Here is a 25,255-nt window from a genome sequence, read left to right on the forward strand (position 1 = left end):
TGAAGCTGATGATAAATTAGATTCACTGGTAAAATATTCACAGACTGTTCAAAACATCCATTACCAGTGGATTGCATATTGCAGCATTGCCATCAATTTGTAACATACCTGTATCTCTCACCCACGCTATTGTCACTTTTTTTTTATTTTCTTTGGTGTCACCTTGTTCGATTGTATCTCTAAACCTAGTCCCCAGGGAGTCTGTGACAATCCAAGATTTATGGTTACCTCTCTGGAAAATGATTGAGGTGACATATCCTAATGGCTGGCTAAATAATGGACTCTCTAATGACTAGTTTAAGGATCAGTGCTTTACACATCGTAAACTGACTTCATTTTTATGTATTCACAAATAGATAGGTCTTAATTCTTGTCACACACCCTTAAAATATCACTTAACCCACTTATTAGAGTGTGTGCTCACCTATGTGTCATAAAATAGCCATTTATAACAGCATTCAATAGGGATGATATAAATGTGGATAATAAAACTTAATTCTGGTTTTAGTTCTTTTTTTTTTGTCACACTTCAACTTTATTTGCAAAACAGTAATAATAATAATTTAAAAAGTATACATCTTGTAGAAGCAAATTAAACAGATCTACAAATTAACATTACATTATCACAGTATAAACTTCCAAATTGTTAGTTTTTTAAATAGTAGGGAAGGGTTAGAAGGTTGCCACACCAGGAGAAAAAGTGTAGAAAACTTACCTTAGGGTGCATGGCTAAGGGACTTTTACTTTTGAGACTTCTCTTCCTCCTGGACTTAGTGGCTCCACTGTCATAGAAATGATATAAACTATCCGAAAAGGGTAACTGAGAGGATAAAAAAGGAAAAATAATTATAAAAATATTTTAATACATGTTTATGTGTTCACAAACGTTTATAAACTTGCAGCTGTAAGACAAAAGTGTTCCAACAGTGAATAACACAGTGTGTTAGCAAGCAATTATTTTTTTCTGGAACGGAAGTGGTGGGGTGGAAGCAAGTTGGAGATTTTTAGAAGATTATAGCAAAATTTTAAAACATCATCACATAAATTGTATATCCAGACAAAACATTTTGATGATTAATAAAAAAAAAAAATAATAATAATAACAATCATTATTATTAGTTTTAGTAATTGCTCTCAAGCGATCCCGCTCAGCTTCCAATATCTGGCACCTAGCCAGTCGTTCCCACTGCACCACTGGTTCCTAAAGAACCATTATCCGCACATTTGACAATTGGTGGTAGTTAGCAGTACTGTACTGTCACCTCCATTCATTATCTATGGGCTGCTGCAGCAGTTCACTGGCATGAAGAAGCAGTAACCACACTGCAACCTCATAGCCAGTCTGAACATAGCCCTAGCAATAGGAAAATAATGTCTCAGTGCCACTGAATGAACTTGTAATTCATTTCACAGAAGTTTCACATGGTCCTACCCCTCTTATACCCGATTACTGGTCCATCAATATATTGTCTATCATCCCTCAACAATACCAAGCAAATTAGGTGTAAGGGCCAAACACAACTTCGAAAAACTAATTATGTCAACATTTAAAGTGTTGATATCTCAGCAGGGATGACATTCATAATGACCATTAGAACTATGCAATGAGACAATTTCACTTTAAAATCTAACAAAGTGAAAGAAAGCTGCAAAGTTTTCCATGAATATATTGCTGCTATTTAAATCCTTCAGAGACCAGTTAGTTCTTCTTCAAGGCTTTAGACGCAAGTACCACATTGCCTTTACTTATTTTAAATCTACCTATATTTCATTCTCATAGCATCCTTGGGTCATAGGAGGATAATCTTCTGTAATGCCTACAGTGGCTTGTGATTAAAGACTGAATTACCTTTAACTGCATGAAGCTCTCTCATTTTTGCCTGCAATTATATTATGAATAATGAGGATTTTTAGTTTTGACTGTAGTTCTTGAGTTCTTTAGCCATAGCTCTGCTGAAAGCACTATCCTTTAATGAATGTGTTCTCTATCTGTCTCAAAGCCCTGATTGCAGGATCAGTACATGGAGGCAATATTAGATAATGAAGCTAATGTAAAATAAATAGATGAATAATAGAGAATAAAAGAAAGGGAGAGCAGAATTCCTTTTCAGTCTCCTTTTCTATTTTAGTGTGTTTAGTGTATCTAAACCTCACATTTTTTTAGTCTTACACAGACTAGGGATGGAAAAAAATCCATTTTACTTACTTTACTTTTATTTATTTTATTTATTATTTTTGCTGTGTCAGGTAGATTGGACTTTACTTTCTTTTCCCAAAGTTATACCAGGAAATAACAAAATCTAGCATGGGTAATTAATATCTTAGTTGTCATTGGAACAAGTGTTCCCATGGTAAGATTTCTACTCACCTTATGTTCTTGTGGCAATTGTTAAAGTTTGGATTGCCTATTAAATGTGAAACAAGGAGACACAAACAGCAAATTTCTAACCCATTTCCATTCTATTTAAAATGTGAAGAAAAGTTGGGTTTAGATACATTTTATAGTTTTTATGTGCACTACATTTAAACTGAGTTTAACTACAAACATGGGGTGATAGCACGTCGTGGACATCAAAGTATCAATGGGGGGGGTAAAGAAAGTGAGAGAGAAAAGAAGAAAAGAAGAGGAAAAGAAATAAATATTCAAAAAAAGAAAGTTGGAGTAGTGAGTATGGAAGGAGGGAAATTAAAGGAATAACAGAGGAAGGAATCAATGGAAGCAGAAAGAATTTGGGAAGGGGAAAGAAGGAAAAGAGGGGAAATGAAGGGAAAGTAGAAGAGTGGGGGAATGAATGGAAGGAAAAAGAGGGAATAAAGGAAAAGGGGTAGAGGAGGGAATGAAGGTAAGAAAAAAAAGCCCAGGGAATGACGAGAAAGAAGTAAAAAGGTGGAAGGAAGTAGGAAATGAAACGAAGGAGAAAATACAATGAATGGGTCGAACAAAACAGAAGAAAACACATAGAATGAAAATGGTATAAGAAAATAGAAAGAATGTATAAATAATAAAGGCCCTGATTCAAAAAAAATTTTCAAGGCTGGAGATAATACACTTTTATCAGTAAAGCTGGGTAATCCAGCAAACCTGGAATGGATTTGGTCCATGACTCCAAACATTTGCTAGCAAATAGCAAATAACTCTGAAGAAATCCATTACAGGTTTGCTGGATCACTCAGCTTCACTGATGAAAGTATATTCTTTCAAGCCTTCGAGCTTTAATAAATCAGGCCCAAAGAAAGGAGAGAATGAAAGAAAAGAACAGAGAATCAAGAGATGTAGGACAGGAAATATAAGTAAAGAGAAAGAAGAGAATATGGAATTAAGAGAGGGAGGAAGAAAAGAAGGAATGAAGAGAAGAAAATGTTACTCAAAGAAATGAATGCTATTCTTACAGTATCCCTAAACTTAACCAAATAATAAAAAATCTTGTAGCCACATTGTAAATCAGATATGCTCTGCCTTTGATTAAACATAATTTAAATTATTAAGGAGACTTCTGTTTCAGTGCTGGCTATATTCATTTGCAGGAACTCTTTGGAACCCATCATATCTACCACAATGTGTTTGCCTCCCCCAGGATCTACAGACAAACATGAAGGTGTATAGGAGGGACAGATCCCCAGAAAACATCTGACAAGTCAGTGCAATTCCCAAACATGCATATACAATGTTGACATCAGTACAAATAATTGATGAAAAAGGGAAAAAGGTATTCTGGAACTTTTAAAATGTATTTAAAGGGAGGGATCTATTTTTTTTTTAAAGATTGTTTAATACTACTTTATTCTGATCATGTGACCTTTATTTACAGTTGTTCTCAAAATAATTTCAGTATTATGCTTATTTTTACATAAGACATTTAAAACATTACACATCTGTAAAAGATAATTCACAATTGACTAATTAAAACACCACACTCCGTCTCTATAATTAACTGCAGCTTTGAATATACATACATATAACGGCAGATAATTTTAAATCAAAAGTGATTGTGCAGCAAATTAGATTAAAGAACTGCTAGAGATCAAAAATGCAAACGCTTGGTGAACCTTTCTAGATGGTGTCAATTAGCTGTTGCCATAGAGACTGTCCCCATCACTGCCAAATGAAATCTTATTGACCCTTTTGAGTGAATATTGGTTCATACCATCAATAGTTTTTATTCTTCCAGCTGCTTGAAATGGCTTAAGGATACACCCGACTGGCAGTGATGTAAAGTGACTGGTGATAAGGGCAGTAAATGTGAAAAGACTGTGAGATACAGAATATGACAGCTCTAGGCAAACAGTAGGGAAATCTATAAATGTATTATCTTTGTTGGCCCTTCAGGCAGAAAAAAAGGCCAATGTTTTGTATAGAATTATTATAGATTTGCCGATGAATGGCTCCTCTACTAGCCACCAAAGGGCAACACCTCTGTCTGGCTGCAAATCATGACTTTGGTTGGATTCTCTCCAAAATGTATTCATCATTTCAAGCACATCATGACTCTAGTGAAAAGACAATCATCTTCTACCTTATGACAGCATTTGGCTAAATTACAAAATTGGTATGTTATATGTTATGTTAATGTTATTTTACATTAATTATAATATAATATTATGGATACTTGTATTATGTATTATCCTATCCTTTAGAATACCAAATACCCCTTTTAGTTTACCATGCATGTTACAATCATATTTCAGAACCACCTTTAAATCTGCCAACAGAAATATAATCCAAGGGGTTGTCAGATTGGATATAAATTGAACTAATTGGTTAGGCAAAATTACACAATTTTAGTAAATCCTAACAAGATTTCACATGATTATAACATATGGGGCCTAGTAATTATTCTACATTTTTCTCCACCTTTGTTTCCTTACCTACCATACTGGAAGTTTATAGGTAATAAATATTTCCTATTACTTATGATTATATATAGGGATGAACAAAACCAGGAGCTCTCATTTCCCCATAATTTATTACAAAATCAGGTGAATTTTGCCATTCTATCAAAACTATTTGACATCAATAAATAAGAAAATTAACTTGATTGTTGTAGGCCTTTAAGGGTTTAAATGGGATTAAATCAGTTCCAAGGTTTATGAAAGCTCCTTATAAACTGTAAGCAATAACTAGTTACAATAAACTGTAAGCTTTGCAAATTCAAAAACCTATTGTGTAGCTGTGCACCTATCTGCAGAGATCTCTCCTGACTTTTAGTTTCCTGGTTAAAGATTAAGGTCTTATAATTGCTTACCACCTATTTCCCGTGACTACAAGCTGACACCCCCCCCGGGTATTGAAGGGATACTAGGAAATGTAGTCTGCCATTTATCATACCTACATTGGGTGTCACAAGGGCACATCTATATGCCCTACCCCCACCCCAGCACCGTCTGAATTCAGAGATGATAAGAAATAGCTATAGAACAGACCATGAAACAGATAGTGTGTTTTTCATTTTGCTTCCATATACTGCCTGTATTCACATATTAACCTGATTGCTATTAGTATTCAACTTCTTCAACAATTTTGGGTTTCTTTTTTAATTATCCTAGACCTGGCATTGTACTACAAAAACAGATTATATTAGATTCAATATTTTATGTTAGGACAGTGAAAAAATGTAGTGACAGCTCTCAAGTAACAATTACTCACACATTCAAAAAGGGGAAAAAATATACACACATCAAATAAAAACATTAAATTAAATAAAACTATTACATAAACTAACACTGTTATTACTATTACTGTATCATAATTTGTTGTACAATTGTGCATAGGTGGTAAAGTGTTATTTTTGCTTTATCTACCTAAATTTCTTATCCTGGTTACCAAATACTTTAATAAGCTCTACAAATATTAAAACAGGTAAAACATTAGGATTAAAAAGCATCACTGGGTTCTATTTATTAAAAGAACTTATGCTCCAACTAGCAATCTCCTGATCCATCTGGCATTTACTTGCAAGACAACTGCAGACTACTTCTGTGATCCTAATATGCATTCAGCGTGAAAGACGTAGAGTCAAGGTTAACACAAATCAACTATCATGCTCTGACAGTCATCCGAAATACTTTTAAATAATACAAGTTTAAAATTTAAATAATGAATTAAAGAGGAATTTAAGCCTATAAGTAGTTATTTTCAAAAATACGAGGTTGTCATACACAACAAATCATTGTATGGGCCTGATTTATTAAAGCTATCCAAGAATGGAGATGATAGACTATCATGAGTGCACCTGGGTGTTCCACCAAACCTGGAATCAATTTCTTAAAAATCAATTTATAATAAATAGCAATTTAATTTAAGTTTTCAGTCCTGAACCAGATTAATTACATTCATTTCGTTCTTGGAGAACATTAATAAATCAGCCCCCATGTATTTTGTAGAGCATATAAAAGTTCAATGCCAGACAGGGAAGTGCCTTTCCCCAAAAAATTACCCAACAACTGTCTTTCTAACAACTGGAGTAAAGGTAAATTGCTGATACAAATACATCCCTTAATTTGTAATCATGTGACACATCGGATCCTATGTCTTTATGCGTCTACAATGCAAAATTGGAAGGTGCCCATGTTTTGCCTAATGACATAGGCACAAGTCTTATAGGATGAATCCAGTGGTGGTGTGGTGGTATCACATTGAGGGGGGACAACAAGGCCTGTTTGTAGCAGGCATCAATTACCAGTCTTAAATCCCCAAAAAAGCTATATGTATATCTCAATTAACTAAACCATAACAAATATTATTGTCATATCATTACCTAATTCAAAAAAAAAGAGCCACCTTGTAAGTGAATTGAAAATGCAAAGTTCCAACTAGTTTAATGCACTATTATTGGTTATTTTGAGGTTATATCAATGTAATATCAACATTTCCGCATTCTGATCTGCTAGCATATTTGCAGCACGCCTCCTAATAAGAAACCATATTACCTTTCCTAATCTCAAATTCTCTTTAATTTCCTTTGCTTGAGCGTATTTGTATTTAATTCCGGCTAATAATGAAATCACAGCTATCACTCTATCTCTTGGGTCCTTCTCACTTGTTCAGATATAAAAAAAAGAAAAAACATCTTTTGGGATTTCAGAGTTATTAAAGAATATGATATATCTGATGGTATCGGCAAAGGAGATAAAAAGTATTGCATCGTATATGACACAAAGGTATGAAATACAGGGTCAGTAATGACAAAACCAACATATTAAAAAAACTGAGATATAATCAACAGGTTCCCTTGGGAGAGCTAATTAGCTACAGGTATAAAAAAAAATGTTCACTGCATAGGTTTGCAAGCTAGCAAAGGGGCTTAATAAATATTAGTTCTAAAATTAAATTAAATTACAGATCGTAATTACATACAAAATATGAGTGGAAGGCACACACCACTCCACGCACTGAAGCATGAATGAAATTTATGAGCAAAACATAATTGCAATGGGGTCCTTCATTACAGAAACTGTGAACAGTATAAATGATAATGATTTGCAATATAGAATGCATGTACATTCTAAGCAGCCATACCATATTGATATGGTAGTAGGGTAAATAAAGTAATTGAGGATGTTCTCCTAGCAAAGTGACCCCTGCACTTACAGTATGCCATGGTGTCATGGCATGGCTTTGGAAGACTGGGGGGGGAAGGGGGGGCAGCTCCAGATTAAATATGACTTTTACACTTTGGCATTTTATTGAATATTAGCTAAAGTTTCGGCATAAACAACCAGTAGATTTTTAAATAAGCTATCACTTACCACTTAAGCTGCAGCCATTGTGGAGAAATGAAACTTTAAATTAAACAGCAGAAGTACTGATATCGCAGCTCCTCTTTGTTTTTCTGGCAGCAGAAAGTTAGCAGCCTGGCAGCCTTCTATTGTAAGCAAATAGGTGATGTAAATTGTTAAATATCCACTGAAATCAGACTTCGGTGTTTTCCTTTTGATCTATGATGATTTAATGTCTATAGTCTGTGCATGGGGGCATTTTATTTTATGCACCAAAAGTCTTGATATCCCCCTTCTGCAACCCGCTCTACAGCATGCTCAGATAGAGAGAAGGGTGAGAAATAGGAGTCAATATTAATAGCAAAGGTAGGATAGAGCAGATTGAGCCAAGGAAGTGACCTCCTCAGACTCTTGTGTCTCTTTTATTGTCCAATCAGCACTCTTATGTTGGGATAATGCCTATATATATATATATATATATATATATATATATTTTTTTTATCTAGGCTGGCTGCTTACTTGAACTAAATGGCTCAGTTCCGCTTTGGTCCCCAATTTATAATCATTTTTATTTCAGTGACCCAAACCAGCTTGCTCATCGCTAGCTACGATATCCATGATTTCACCATACTTTGTTCCTTGTTTTTTTCCATTTTTATACACTCCAATATGTGTTTTTGTAGAATAAACTTTTTGTCCATTTAAATATCCCTGTTTTTTTATTATTAAAGAACAACCAGTACTTTTAAAACTGGGGATGCTTATATTTCAGATTTAGTGTTCTTCTTAACCACATTTATTTGATTCCACTTCGCTGATCTGAATTGAAACAATGGATGCACTAAAAGCATTAAATGAATGCAGAGACTTCACAGTGTTCTATTATGTATCTCCTTGGTTGCTAGCTTTTATATGCCTAATATATGGTGCCATTTGCTGGAATAAACAAGGATTTAAAGTTAAAATATTTTGGCTATGTGCATTATTAAACACACATCCATCATTTGTCTTTTTTTTTTTTAAGTACTTCACCCATCCATCACATTTTAGTTAAAAGCATTGAACATATCCAGTACATAGCACAACATGTTTTCCTATTCTGTCACCAAGCAACATGCATTGATGTTTCCACTTCTTTTCATTTTTAACTTGCATTATGATTTTTTACTTCGATCTCTAAAGAGTGTTACAACTACAGACTGTTTCCTTATGTAAGCCAGAACGGATTAAGTCTTTATTGTTTAAATGTGGATCCAATCCCTAATTGGTGCACCACTCTGCAACCCCCACTTTCCCTATTTCTGTAGGTACTTATGAGGATCAGCTTTTCTGCATAAGAATACTGAACCCAGGATCTCAAACACATATATATGCCAAAACGTTCTATAATATAAATTTTCAAGTTAAAAGCATATATTTAAATAGTGGAAATGTAAAGTGCTTTCTATAATAAATATGTGTTTTAAGTTTAAGAACTTATGTGTTTTAAGTTCTTTAATAAATATGTGTTTTTAGGTAAACCTAAATTTACCTTTAACAACTTTTTGGCATGTTACTATGATGGTCTTACCAGCCTAAAGGGATGGACAGAAAGTACAAAGAGTTTGACAAGCTTAGGCTCTCAAAACGATAGAAAGATTTGGCAGGCTGCGTTGGGTATGCACTTTACAGCTCCAACACTCCTTCCCCCTGTGCCCACTGGAAACAGAGTTTCCTTAGAGAAAAAATAATAATTTTTGGTTTCTTGGGAGGTAGTGAGTAATGGAAAGGGAGACTCTTGAACCATGCATTGTAGAAGGTATACTGAAAACACAAGACCAGTAGAAACAAAATATAGGTCAATTGGCAATGGGTACTTAGTTGCATGCATGAGTCCAGCTATATATTTACAGCATAGCAATGCTTCCTTCCTTAACAATTTTAAATCCCCAAATTTGAACAGCAACAACTAATACATGAAGGAAAACTACACATTTGTAAAATATGCCACTACAAGCACTAAAGATAATGCATTGAACTTCATTAAGTAATTTGGCTTGATAAAACAACAAATCCTTATTTGCTTCTGCTTTCCAAATGTCCTTGTTATTCCTTGTGGTTGAACTCCACTGTACCGTAATTTTTCATCTTGATAGCTATATGTGCACTTTAGAAGCCAACACCTTCTGGTCTCTGAAACAATAAATTAAAAAGGACTTCATGTCATAGATGTTTCGAAATCTTCTTTTTGTACTGGGCATGGTCCATGGCCAATGCAGCCTTTAGGCATCTAAACTACATTTGGAACCTACAACCTGGCAATCACTTTAAAATGAAAATGGAGGAATGCATATGATATAGGCAACATGGTGATTTTTTCCATTGTGTTTACAGCACCAAAGCTCTCGCTTTACAGTTTAGCCTGGATGACCAATCAGCTAATTGAGTTATCCCTTGTAATGTCATATTTCACTTTGCTTAGCGAACAGCCTAAACTCTTTAAGTAACGCAACCCCACAGTATTTACCCTCTTTTCTCCTATTATTTAGTACTGATTAATACTTTTCCTTAACCAGCAAACTCAAAAATCCATTAAACTGCAACTAAAGTTTAAAAATGAAAAACTTTGAGCATGCAGCATTTTCTTGTAGAAGGAACATGTCCCCTTATGTAATAAAAAAAAAAAATTACAGGTAGTCCCCGGGTTACATCTGAGATAGGGACTGTAGGTTTTTTCCTAAGTTGAATTTGTATTTAAATTGAAACAGATACATTATTTTAGTAAATGCAATTAGGACAGATTTTTGTCTCATATTATTATGCAGCGTGGTGTCAGTTACTGTAAAAAAATCCTCACTGTGAGTTAATCACAAACAAAGCAAAAAAAAAAAAAAGTCTTTACGGAGCCTAGACATTCATTGACTTCTGGAGCAAGCTGTGCTTTGATCTGGAAAAAGAAACAACTGCAGAGTTTGTCTTGGACATTAAAGAGTTACAAGATGCTACAGATCAGCTTGGCTCCTAAGATCACCCACAACCTCAGCTGTGTTTAGCAAAAGATTTCTTCTGCAAGTCATGCAAACAGCCCCCTCCCCCTTTATGCCTTTGTCCTGCACAGGAGCGAGCAGGGAAGCCTCGTTCGTATCTAGAAGCGTCCGTATATCGGATGTCCTTAACCCGGGGATTACCTATATTTAGTTGACTATTAATGTTAGTGCAATATATGTTATGTAATATGTCATTAGTATTTCAATGTTAGACCATTGTACTTTTTGTCTTTTTCTCTTCATTTCTATATGAACCTTCTTCTCTTTCTACTTTTTCCCTGTTTTTGTATACTTTTTGAATTTACACAACTTTGAAATTGTTTATATTAATAGTTATTGCTATATGTATTAGGTTTGTATACTGCATTCCTATTTTCTCATAAACTCAATACAAATTTTAATTTAAAAAAAAAATACTTTCCTGTTTGTAATTGTCTGTTAAATGCACATGAGCAGCTCATTGTATGATCCCGGCATACCTGAGTGCTGGACATGAATAAACTTCCACACCCATGCATGGAACGGTATCACTCCAAACTGGGCAATTGAGATGGCCAAAGACCCAAACCCAGAAGAGGGCTGGGTGAAGATGTTGGCACCATCTATGGAGCAAGGAAAGGTGTTTTAGTTCCCCTTTAAGAATGCCTATATAGTCTATAGCCTGTGTTGTCTACCCATAATGCTAAACAAAACACATAAACTGCTATATGATGGTATTTCCTATTGTCTACTTTCTTGCTGGTAATGGATAAAGGGGAATCCAAATCGCTGAATTGGTTATTTAGACAGGACACCAGACACTAGGTCACACTCTAGGAAAGTTTTCTTAATTGGAGAAGTTTTCCTCTCACCTCCTGTTTTGTTTTAATGAAATAAATGAACAATCTCTTTAAAACTGACTGAGTTTAGGTCTGAACTAATTTCTACTACCTTCAAAAGAAAAAAGAAAGTTTTTATATATATTTTAAATTGGCCATAGAGTTAAGAAGGAAGTTGTTTGGGAAGGAATCATCCAACCACAGGCATTTCCTATGCTCTTACAGCACATTATTGATTTGGAATTTTGTAATACCAGATTCAAGGTGGAAGTAAAATATTGTAGTCCACTAGATGATGTACATTTCAGACTGGCCAATATTTAGTTGACTGGTAACATATATTTGCTTCCCTAGCCTGTTTCTCAGACTATTCTCGTTTTTCTGAAAGACTTTATTTCATCCAGAGAAGGCTTTCCTTTGTGCTGCTGATATAGTGCTATCCACAAAGCATTCTTGTGTTACATCCTTAATCTTAACTTAAGAGGTTTACTGAAAATCATTTCACATTTTACACCATTTTTAGCCTATTTCCGATAAAAAACATGAGGGCTTATATTTATCTGATCACCAAGGATTGCTCCTGATAAGGTTTCACTTGAGTAGGTGCAATTTTGTATTTTTTTTATTATTGTGTGGAGAAAATGTGTTTGCTTTCAGCTCAGCTGTTAACTGCACTGCTTACCAAACCTTGAACAAATAGCAAGTGGAGGCAAATATAAAGAACTTCTATTTATTTCACTTTTTTATTCATTAAATTCATTTGATACATATATTTTTATTTTTTTATTTTGTACCCCCCCATTTCCTGCACATCAGTTTTCAGACTGGGAGTGGAAGAAGAAGCATTGCACGCATTTGTGAATCTAACAAATGAACTTTACTGAATAGAAGAACAAGCACAGAGATGTCTTAATCACTGGAGTGCTATTACCTATCTGTCGAATCACCGGCCTGAATAGGCTATTTCACATTCGAAGGGGTAAAAACCATCTGGACAGTACAATGCACATTTGTTAAAGGTGAGTAAACTCAGAAAGTTGTATACTTTAGCAGTTATGACAGTTCATAAATGTATTTGTGTTCAGGTGTTTAAAGAAAAAATACACTTTAATAACAAATCAAAAGTGATATACCTAATACAGCTAAGTCATTCATAAATTTGTTAAAAATACTTTTCAATATCCTTTTGAAGCCAGCCATGATTTTCAAAATCGTTTTGGAACCATGAGAAAGGTGGATATACGCTATTGTCTAGACCAGGGGTCCCCAAAACGTTGATAACGATCTATTAGTCAATGGTAAAGGCAATGCAAATCGATCGTAGAGCCCTGCCTTACCCCCTCCCTGCTGTACGTCTATAGGGATGATGGGGATGTCTTTCAGTGCGTGCGTGAGAAGGCTCCACGTAATAGTAGGGAGTGGGGAGGGAAGCAGAGAGGGCGGGAGGGCAGTCTGAGATTAGCAGGGCTGGGTGGCCAAGTCAGTTCAGACTCGGTGTCAAGGTTCAATTACCGAGATACCTTTGTACAGATTAGCAGTTCTTTTTCTTGTGCAGCCAAAAAAGTGTGAGCACCCCTGGTCTAGACTCATACCACAGAGCTTTTAACTGGCTTTGAGGTTTGGAAGAAATTTAAACCTAATTACAAGTTTTTGTGGTATCATCAAAGAATATAGTGTGGTCATTGTAGGCAGAGCATTTAACTCCTGTGTGTTGTATTAGTGCTCTTTAAAATGTATACAGTGGCATGCAAAGTATGTTGTAATGTATGCTCAACACACATGTGCAGAAAAACACACCACAAGAAATGTCAACGGAGACTTTTAGGTAGCTCTAATTGTTAACAAATTCATTGGCAAGAGTTTGTCTCAGTATATAGAGAAGAAAAGCAGGTACAGATCCACAATACAGTTTGCTAAGAGTTTTGCAGAATAATATTTTGAAGAATATATTACTTTGTCTTTACAATGCTGTAATTTATTAGTACAAAACTACAACAGGGTATATTCAGTTATATTTTCCAGAATGTTTGAAAATTTATAGAGTGATGTCTTTTACATTTAAATAATTTGTATAAAATTTGCACTTAACCAATAAAACAATTCAAAATTGTTAAAATTTAAAAAAGCTTACACAGGCCATTGAGTATGAAAAGCATGCTGAGATCTTTAATAAGAAAGCCCAGCATCACTTTAACACATTCTAATAAGAAAGCCCAGCATGTCAAACTGTGTTAATCCATTGCACAAGACATTGCCATCTCTGCCAGCAGAAAGTTATGGTACGTTGTCCTTGTTCATTCCGATCTTTGCTTAGCATCATCTTAGCTACCTGAAGTGCCCGCGGTACCTATTAGTAAATACCAACCTAATTAGGAAATAATTTTTAGCACCAATTATAATATAGAAAACTTATAAGAAAAGTCTGATTAATAAAGGAGTAATTCCTGTTGACTTTGCACAGTAATTCTAACTTTGCAAGGAAATTTAAACTTAAATTAGTAAATGTGATGAACGTTCACTTAACAAACAATTCCTAGCCATGTGCAAGGGAAGTCAGCACCACTTCACCTCTTTCACTGAACAAAATTTAAAAATTACTGCAAAATGAACACGCTTTACTTCCATAGTAGATCAGCCACAAATTTAAGGTAATAAATAAAGAATTATAATGTAAATTATAATGAAAAAACACCTCTGTAAAGATATTTTCTATTTTAAAATATTTTTAGAAGTTTTTCATTTCCCCGCCCTGCTTACCCTCTCCAAGTTTACAGTCCATGACAAATCTGAGTTAATCGCTGGTTTTGAAAAGATTACAGATCTCCTTCAAGCAATAAAGAACTGCTGTATATATTTTGTTGTACTTCATGTTTAGCTCTGGGCTTTAGTAAATGTCACTGAGCTAGCCAACAAACAAAAGGTCATGCTTTAAATCTCAACACCGACACTTTAGAATGGATAAGTGGATGCGATTTTTACAACAGAACTATTGGTTTGATGTTGGCGCCCCTAACCATAAAGAACGGGAGTGTTTACAAAGAGAGGAACAGCGTAACACATCTCTTAATATACGGTCTAATAACCAGGGGTGAAACAATATCCATTGTTATATAGCAAGGAAATTGAGAAGACATTTAAGGTCATGAAGTGATTCTGGCTGTAAAAGACGTGTACTGGAAGGGGTTTGAAGTAAGGAGACCACATGCTTTGTAGGGTATGAGGTATTCCTAGAACAATGCAATACAATCCTGTATTCTATACTGCACACAATCAGTAAATGTTTTCCCTGGTAAAAATCTTTCTTGATGATCCAGCTGCGTCATTCTCCATAGGGAATGGCATCACTCATCCACCTAACTCTTGCAAAGAAAGACATTGGGGACTGGTTAGAGGTAAGGTCAAAATTGTATCTTCTAATGAGAGAGTTTGCGCATAAATGCAGTGCTTCAGTAGTCATTTTTGAAAAAAAAAAAAACCCAAATATTTGGCTTTTCCCACCAGCTTTGTCCTGCTGAGTGAGTTTGTAAAATTAGGTACCCCACAAACATTCAGTTTATCACCCAGTTTTGGCTTAAGCTATGTACACACATCAGAATTTAGTGGACTAAGATGAATGGATATGCTCACCTTGGACGAAAATCTGACATGTGTACAACACTCGCCTGATGTTTTCCCAATTGGTCATTTTGATGTATGACCAATTGGGAACTACTGCCGTTAACTTTTATGGCAGAGCACACAGTGAGGTATCACTCGTTTTCCCCCTTCCCCTCTCAATAGCACAAGAATGGCCCTGCATGTACAACAACAAACTTCTGAAGCCAATTGGACACCAAATCACAGCTCCTTTATAACTATCACAAACTATGTGTTGATTTATTAAAATAATTTTCTGTTTTGGAATGCCAATGTTCACATATATTATAGAAAAACTAAGTTTACTAGGAATGCCCAATCATGTGCAAGAAAATTTAAAAAGACAACAACTTTTGCTGGCACACGATTGGATGATTGAAGTGAACAGTTTTAATTTATTTACCAAGTTAAGTTGAAAATCACTTTGCAACGTGAACATTCTCCACTCTTTTATTAAATCAACTACATGTCTGTGAGTACCTGGAGGAAAACCATTTATGTAACCTTTGCATGTTTTTTATTCACTACCCATTCTCCAAAAATCTATATGTTCTATAATTAGTTAACATCCCTATACATTGCTCATCACTCCGACTACCAGGAATACCATACATATTCCGGACAGATGCCACCTATCTCACAAATAGGCAATCAGTGGCTTTGTTTTTTCCAAGCTAATTGACCATGTATTATCATAGGATCAATAAAAAGACAATTAACTACTGACAAGACAAAGGCAGTAACATTTACACAGTATTCTTCTTTCTCATTTCAATTTCTATTACAACACATTCGACATGTTTTACAATCAGCCTGCAGTTTTCACTAACTTAAGAAAGGTAAAGGCTTATTTTAATTATAGTTGAAATCTTAATAACGTTTTCAGCATATAAAACCCCGGTATTCACAACACACATAAAAAATGTAGACCTTTGATAAGATGCTTGCATTGTGGCAGCCGGCAGACCTGCAGTGCTACAGCTTTATGTAAAAGGCTTCCTCAAGCTGGTTGAACAAGCTGCTTAGACTTCCATGAGCTGCCCATACATCAACTAATGGACAGATCAATGGGCAGCCCATGGAAGTCTATACAGCTGCCTTATGCATTAATACACCCAGCTGGCTCAGACAAAACCTTGCAAACAAAGTAGAGCGCTGTAAGCCTTGCTGCCAACATACGAGCTTCTGATTAGAAGCCTGCATTTTAATTACAGTAAGTACTGGAGAGGAGGAGGAATATCTTTTGTAAAATAAGTCAGTAAACTTCCGTACTTAGTACTACATTAATGGCTTTATTTTTAAACAGGGAATCAAACATTCCCTCAAGCATTCCCTGGTGGGAATCTTCCAGGTCTATGTGTTTCAAAAGCAGTAATTGATTACCACCAGGGAATGTTTAGGGGAATCTCAGATTCCCTGTTGTATAAATAGACCCATAAAAGTCAATGATGAAGTCAAAGTACCGTAAACATCTATGAATTAGTTATTCCCATGTAAATCAATTATAGCAGTAAATTCTAAATTGGTTACTGCGGGTTTGCGTTAATTTTAAGATCTATTTCCGGTACTAGAATCCTTATATTATGTATGGATGAAAAAGATGCAGGTCAAGCTTTCTTAAAAAAACTGCAAGGTCTGCTAATTCTTAAGAGCACTACATGTAAAAATTCTGCATTACACACAAAGAAATCACAAATTACTAAAAAATCAAAGATAAATCCCATAATAGCTTCAGCAGGCATACTTGAGTATCCCAGGCTTTTGGTAGAGGGCCCATAATGTCACATACTCATATGTTCTGCCAGTGGAAGTCAAAGTGTAAGGTAAGTATATTTTATTATAAGTTTTCTCAATATTTGATTTATTTATTTTATGTAATACTGCATAATACTACATTGTCCTTGTTCGGCTCAGAAGCATGGATTAGGAATTGCACAGCTAGTGTGAATCTTCCTTCCCCTAATTCTACCATAGTTTTAGATGGAAAATTTCACTTTTCAATTTTAAGTCCTCATCTTAGACACTAGAAACCCAGATGGGTGGCAAACTTCACCACCATAGTCATCCTACATATTGCAAGCAACAGTAAATCAATAAAGCCATTTATAGATGACCTATTGGAACCAATAGGTGGCCATACTCCTAGTCTCACAAGCTAATCTAGAAAAGAAACAAAATCTGTTTGCGCAATCACTTTTGTATTTTCCAAAACATTTGGTTGAACCTGTTGTCCAGGCACATTCTTCTTTCTATGATCCATAGGAATATTCAATATCTATGCCTAGAAGTGGTATATTACCATTATATTTTTAATAGGTTCATGGAACTGTGTGGCCAGAAACACCTTTGGCCATGAGTATTAAAAACTGAAACTGGCCTGTGGGGTAAAAACACTAAATTAACTGATACTAATAAGTCATATGAATAGTTGCTTAGATGTGTCTGCGTGTTTATCATGTACTGTTATACCAAGAATGCTAAAGCACTATGGAAGTATTAAGCAACTATAACATTTTTTGTATACTGTGGGGTGATTTCTTAGCTCATCACAGTGGGTTGACATTCTTTTTCACATTGTTTTCTGTGTTGTAAATTGTAGAAATGCGTCACAAAGCTTTGCAACCTGGTTTTTTTTTGTTGTTTTATAAAAAAAAATTTTATTATTACATTTTTAACATTTTGGACATATTTCGGTGGGTTATGCAGTAATTCAGTGAATTATAAGTAATCATTGAGTAATTCAGTGAATTATAGCCTACAATCTAAAATAAATTTCCATGCAAAAAATGTAACACTTTGCATGGAAGTACGGAAGTTTGGAAAGAATTAGAGCACCCGGCGTTCGCGTATGCGTTCCTCGACGATTCCTGATGATATCCGTGCATGCGCCCGTCGATGGGGATTGTAGCGGGAAATTCAAATATTTTGTATTGGATTCAATACAAAGTCCTGTATCCAATCCAATCCAAAGTAATACAAATTATATTTATGTGGTTTTGTCTATAGGTATGTGACGTTGGACTGTTGGACACTAGGGAGGTGTTTTAGAAAAATATATTACTATACAGTATAGTCTCAAGTGTGGCCCCAACACATCAAGAAGGTTGCAAATTAGGAACTCATACTCCAGACTGAAGTGTGTTAAGTTAAGACAGCCTATCAAAAAAAGTATGACCTGCAATACACCCCAGCACCTGAAAATATTATTTCTTCTGCATTCTCTGCACTGTACCAAAAGATATATAGAAAAGAAAGTGAGAATAAAATAAGCCTTATTGGAATCAGTGATTGCAATAATACCCCACATTGGTGTCAGTAAACACAAATAAATTACCCAGCAATTGTGCCAATTACTGCAATGCCCATTCTTTAGAAATGGGGTCTATCAGTCTTTCTAGAAGGACAATTGTTTACTTATACAGGAAGCCAATAGTTCTTAAATTAATGTGTATTTTCTTCTATCTTCTGCACACATGAACTGATTTGATTACTTTAATATTAACCCCCACAGTGCGTCTTGATGGCACACAAAAATCATGGTTGTCCTTTTATATTTTAGCGCATAGATTTTTATTCTTTTTTTTTTCCCTATGAATGATTTTTTGTCTTTAAGACTTGACAAGGGGAGCTCTTTCAGTTTATATATATATATATATATATATATACATATATATATCAAACTGAAATAAATCATTTATTTTTGGAAGACTTACTCTCTCATGCCACCAGGTATGAAAGGGGGCAAATCCAAAGTTGCCACCAGAAAAGAGGGAATATCATCATCCAGTGAGGACACTTTACAAATGTGATGGTTTGCCTCACACTATAGTTCCATTTGGAAAATTTGCGATCAGGCCAGATTGTTTTTAAAGTGACAGGTGATGGCCTGTACAATCAGGATGGTCAAAGCATGGGAAGCAAAAAAATTGACTGCGGTTTTAGAACATTTAGGCTTTAGATATACTGCAGTTTTAATTTTTAAAAATTATTATTTTTGGCTTAATTTTTAAAGATCTGCATAAATGGGGATATGCCAGCGGCATGCCATCCTTCTCCATCTAGTAAAACTTTATACCTTAACAATTGTGTATTTTCATTTTGTTTTCAAAATTCACCATTAACAGATTGAATAAACTGCCTAAAGCAATCAAGCACATATTACACTTCATTACTTTCACTGTTCTCAACAAATGAGAGCTACAATCTGATTGCTGGTTTAACTGCACACCATTACTCTTTGCATTGACTAAACAAACCAAATGGATCCCATGAAAATATCATAGAAATAAGAGATCTGTGTGCTCATGACATAGGGGAACTAAAATAAACATAGCTTTCTATATCATTTTCTATATCCTTTTGCTATTTGTGCTTTCTGTACACCCAGACACATTGTTATACTACATAAAATAAGCAAGCCCATTATTTTCATCTCCATTGTCTTTCTGCCAGCCAGCTAATTTAAGTGACTCACTTATAGTAAACAAATATTAACTCCAGGAAAGCAGAATGGGCTGAGAGGTAATGCTTCTTTATTTATGTAGTAAGCCATTCCTCTTGCTGTTATACAACAGGGTTATTGTAATGTGTTAATATCACTAGTATGAGGACATAAAGATGGACAAATACTCATTTTAAGATAGATGATTGCTTTACTGAGAGCAATGTGCATAAGACTATTGTTCCAACCTTAAGTCAACCATAGCTAGAGGCAATAACTATAATTATTCTTATTCCTATATCCCCTAAAATTTTCCCCACCTCCATACCCTTTTGTTATTCTCATATATCTCCTTTACGTATGCTGTAACTTTTCACCTCCAGCACCCACCATAATGCGCTTCTCCTCTACCTACCACTTCAACTGAGCTGAAAGAGATGCAATGGGGAACACTGGGAACATCAAAAAAATCCAACGTTGTACAACAGCAGTGCAAGGCATTGCAGTAACACACGACAACCATGCATTACCAAAATGCTCAAATCTGCATGGAACCCAAGTGTTCCATATTTAAAAATGCACACCTATCAATTTTATATCCAGAAGGTAATAATTGTCAAACTTCTGAAATGTATCTTTGTTACATACTATTGCAGCCTGATTTCATAAAGTAATACAAAAACAATGAATGTGTAAAATGCAGCAGCCAATAGTAAACAGTAAATCTTGGATAGATGAAAAAAAGAGACGGGAATCTGGATCGGATTTTCAACATTTACTATACTCTGCACAAATGTACTGACGGGGTCTAATTATAGCCCACTAAAAGTTCAAGTGAGGACCAACATGGTCATGGACTGAATATCATTAAGAAAGCAGAACGGGCTACATGTACATGTGTAGACAAATGGCTAAATGTGCGATTGAAATGTCAACCTGCCACTATGTGTCATTTTGGCAAGCCATTCATATGGTACACACATGATCATATGATCACGTTGCTAATGCCTATTTTAGCTTTATTTCATTCCCCTAAATATTTACTGACATTGTTGTGCCGATTTAGTGTCTAATGAGGTATAATGACTTAGGGAGTTGCATTGGAGTACCAAGAAGATAAATTGCATAGTTGGGAACCACATGTGACTCATAATTGGCTCTACAAAGGCCAAAATTTATATTTGATAAAATTGGCTGAACAAAATTGCAATTTCTTTGGTAAAAATTAGGTAAAAATTTAAAAAAACAACAATATGGCTGCACATCCAGCATATTACTCGTATAAAAAATACAGATCGTATGTATATAGCACAGCAATGTGCTGCACAGACTGGCTCTTGGCTGTGCCAGCTTCAAGACTGTAAAGCAAATGCAGCGTGTTGAAAATAAATAAAAGTTTTGGGTAAAAAAATAAGTGCCTAGGTATAGGACCTGCCAAAAATCACACGACTTTCTCTTCTCCAATCACAGAGCTTACGCCTTTCTGATTCTTGCACTAAGAGAAGTGTGCCCTTCATAAACACTCAAGCCTAATTTTTATGAATCAGATGGAAAAACAAATAGTTATAGTGTCTTTCTTTTAAAATTATGTCCTACATACACCATATTTTAGCTGTATTTTATGCTGTTTTGTTTAAAGGCCCATTCCCACTACTGCTTTATGACAACACATGGAACTCCATGGAACTCCATCCAGGCAGTGCAGCACAACACTTGCCTATTAGGAAAGGTCTACAATGTATACAAAACTCAAAATTTAACAGCATACTATGATAAACCCTCCAACCTCTTCCTCTTCATTTGTTAATAATCTGCTAATCTAGGAACCCCTACTTAAACGATTCATAAACTCACCTACATGTTGCTCCTTGGTGTGTCTCTATATGAAAACCAGCAGAAAAATGTAGCAAATCAAATGCAGATAAATTAGCAACCTTTCCCATTCTTTGGCCAATTGATGCTGCTCCCACTTTGAACAAAATAATATAATTCATTAGGGGAAACTCTCTGTACTATTGGAGGGAGGAGTTGAATTGACAGAACCTGGTGGTAACCAGGTATATGATCAGCACTTGAGAGATGTCCATTATTTACCTAGCCGCGAACCAGTGTGTGGCCGCAACAGACACTTATCATAGACACCATTCAAACTCAAGTCATTGCTGGAAGTTTAAATGTGACTGATACGGAAAAAGACAAAGTAACAGTATCGGATTTTGTAAGGCAGTGTTTTCCAACTTTTTTAACAAGGGGAAACCCTTTAAAAAACTTTCCACAAGTGTCAACATGGTGGTCAGGGGGAAGAAAGCCTCTTACAATGATAGCCATTGGTAAGGATGTTACCATTACTGATAGCCAAAAAGATCATTGGTGTCAGTTAAACTGACCTAAGAGCCACAAATTAACTGCTCGAAGCTCAAGGAACCTACAGCAACCTCTAAAGGAACACTATGGTTCCACAGAACCCTGTTTAAGAAACACTGCTGTAAGGCGTTTAAATTCTGATTACTGTAAATTACACAAAACTAAAAATTACTTATTTCCAGACGTGCAAAGTTGCAGATGGTTGGATGTAGCCCAGCGACGGGTTTCATTTTTAGTTACTTAAAGCAAATCTGTCACAAAATCACACTGCTGTAGAGCAGACTAAAACATCACACAAATCACTTATTATTGTTACATTTATTCTTCTACTGTCAAGTAATCAAAGTGGAACAGTAGAGATATTGGCATATTTAAATCTCTGAAGCATGCAGTAGGAAGCACACAACGCCGCTCTGTGTCTGAACACAGCAGATAAATATTCCAAATGGATGCACCCAAAGTGAAATTTAGATTACACTGTAACAGTAATCCTTACTCAGCAGAAACATCCTCCTTTAATTAGTTAACTGCTGCAAGCTTGAATTTGGTAACGGATTCCTCTTTTTTAAGAGTGTCCTATTATCTGACATACCCACAGCTACCAATCAGATAGTAAGATAATAATTGTTCGTTGGCATTTGACATATGTATTTTACTGTTGGCTATCACTAACAGAGATAGAATTTAATTTTATTTAAAGAAACAGCTGTCATTTGCTTCTCTTTTCCTCCTATGTTTCCAGTGTTCTTCCCCTGACTGGTAAGAACATGGTGGGCAACGTAGCACCAGTTGGGTTCTGCCTATAATGCCACACGCTTGCAGTATCCAAGCAAAGTAATAGGCGTACATACTACTGACCCCTCAATGCCCTACTGTGCTTTTTTTTTAATTTAATTAAAAAGGGGTTGTAGTTAAAAGGCAGATTGGACTGCCAAACTCTTCTTTCCTCTAATGACTTACTAATGACTTCCTTACTCATCACCTCGTAAACTGCAGGGCTCCAAGACTTCTCTAGGTCGGCCCTCACTCTCTAGAACTTCCTTGTCCTATTCGGATTGCTCCTACTTTCTGCACAATTTAAAAAGCCCATAAAATCTATCTTTTCAAACCCACCTAAACCCTCACTACTCACCCACCATTCCATATCCCCCATCTGTTGTGTGCTACTTCCCACACCTCATAGATTGTAAGCTTGTTTGGGCAGGGCCCCCTCCTCCTCTTGGGTCATTGTTTGTATCTGTCATTTGCAACCCCTATTTTATGCACAGTGCTGCATAATATGTTAGCACTTTAAAAATGCAATTTAATAGTAATAGCAGCATGGATGTCTTAGTGGCTAGCACTCTTACCTTTGCAGCACCAGGTACAAAGTACGAATCTGGGCCAGGACACAATCTGCAAGGAGTTTGTATGTTCTCCCTGTGTTTGCATGAAGTCAAAACTCCATCTAACTCTGTTTATTAACCAGGGTTCCATAAAACTATAAGGTTCCTTTAGAGGATGCTAGGGGTTCCTTTAGCAATGAGTATTGTGTACCTCTCAGGTCAGTTTAACTGATACCAATCATCTGTATAGGTGACATTCTACCCACTGACCAACACACTTGAAGACATGAAAGTTGTTTAAAGGGTTCACCCATGGTAAAAAGGTTGATTATCACTGCTCTAACTAATTGTTATTCTAATAGTAAAATCTATATTTTTTTGTTAAAAGTAAACCACATGAATAAAAGCTGACTATATGCCTAAACGAATTGCCTCAATTGAACGGACACCTTTGATGGAAATATTGACCTGGTGACAAATATGAAGAAAAATATAATTAAAGACATTTAAATATACAAAAGACAAAATTATATAATGATTGCTATCTTTGTATGTATTACCCATTTACAATTACCAGGACTCAATAATTTTAATACAATGGTCCTTAATTTCTTGTTTCCCGACATTCTGATTTGCTGACAATGATCCAAAAAATATCCGGTACTCTCAGGTATGGGGGCAACATGTGGCACTTCCTCACCTTTTAAAAATCAATATTCTGATGAGCCTGAGCATTTAGTTGCTGCCACATAAGGTGGAGAGAGAGGTGTATTGCCTTACTTTTACACTATTAGAAAATCATAAATTGCACCGGAATGTCGGTTGGGTGGTCAGTACCATCCGTCTCTAGTACCCCCTGCAGAATGTAGCCAGTGTTTTACCTAGCATGGGCATTGCACAGGTTCACTTCAATGCAATTTCACCTTGAAACTGATATGATTTGTATCAGATATCCTGTACAAACACTGCTTTAAATCTTCCTCTAGTGACTGGAATAAACTAACACTGAAACCCTCCTTAATGGCTTTCTGTGAATCTCTGGTATCAATCAATCACAATGACTTATTTATTAAAGAACTAGCAACCACTGGCTGACACACTATGGTTACTGTTACGCAAATAGGTGCTGTCGGCTTTGCAAGCTTGTACTTTTTAATTAATTCAGTGGATTAAAAATATAATTCTTGTGATTTTACCAGCCCCATGTAAATCAATTTAAAAGGGAATACCTTATTCAGTTTCCGTATAAAAGGCCACATAACATATAAGAGTCTATTTATAAAGCAGTGAATCTTTTAGGTCTATTTGTTGCAATTGAAGCAAATGAATCTCCACCAGGGATTGTTTTGGTGAGTATCATATTAACTGGTATACACATTTTAAATAGAATAAATACTATTGTGTACCAAACTACTAATAAATTACATATATAAGATCCTGTTTTCAGATTTTTTTTAATTGTGCTTATGATCTCATTCAGCCACTTCATGTATACGTACCAACTCAATTCATAGCTGCACATTACTGTCCAGGACTGGCAAGGCAGCAGCACAACTAGAAGGCAGTCATCACTCCATCATAGGAATCAGAATATGAACCCCGATTGTAAGATACCTAAGAATTATTTCAACACATGTTGAAAATTTTCAATACAACATTTGCAATGACAACATCGTGTTATGTAAGATTTTAGTGACCAAGCTGAGATCTGATAACGACAAAATTGTAAATCTGCCTGCTTTGTAGTTTCTATGTCATCAAGTAAATTAAGCTGAGAGGTTTAAGATGCATTACACCTTGGGGACCATTTATTGACTACAAGCCATTCTTTCTGGTCCTCAGTTTGAACCTTTGCAAACCTATAAAAGCCACGAAAGCAGTCACACTAAAGTATTGGTTTGGGGAGAAAGATAACATGATCATAAATGA

General features: G+C 35.5%; 2 protein-coding genes across 2 annotated transcripts in view; both read right to left on the bottom strand.

Annotated features, from left to right (window-relative positions):
* Nucleotides 1–25,255, bottom strand: part of OTOR (otoraplin) — a 291,057-nt gene that overhangs the window by 117,157 nt on the left and 148,645 nt on the right. The gene's annotated exons all lie outside the window — the stretch shown is intronic.
* Nucleotides 1–25,255, bottom strand: part of PCSK2 (proprotein convertase subtilisin/kexin type 2) — a 99,388-nt gene that overhangs the window by 69,552 nt on the left and 4,581 nt on the right. Inside the window, exon 2 of the mRNA XM_072409590.1 lies at nucleotides 716–820. Coding sequence (XP_072265691.1) covers nucleotides 716–820 — 105 coding nt within the window. The remainder of the gene's footprint in view (nucleotides 1–715; nucleotides 821–25,255) is intronic.

The sequence above is a fragment of the Pyxicephalus adspersus genome, chromosome 4, assembly GCF_032062135.1.
Source record: "Pyxicephalus adspersus chromosome 4, UCB_Pads_2.0, whole genome shotgun sequence".
Lineage (NCBI taxonomy): Eukaryota > Metazoa > Chordata > Amphibia > Anura > Pyxicephalidae > Pyxicephalus > Pyxicephalus adspersus.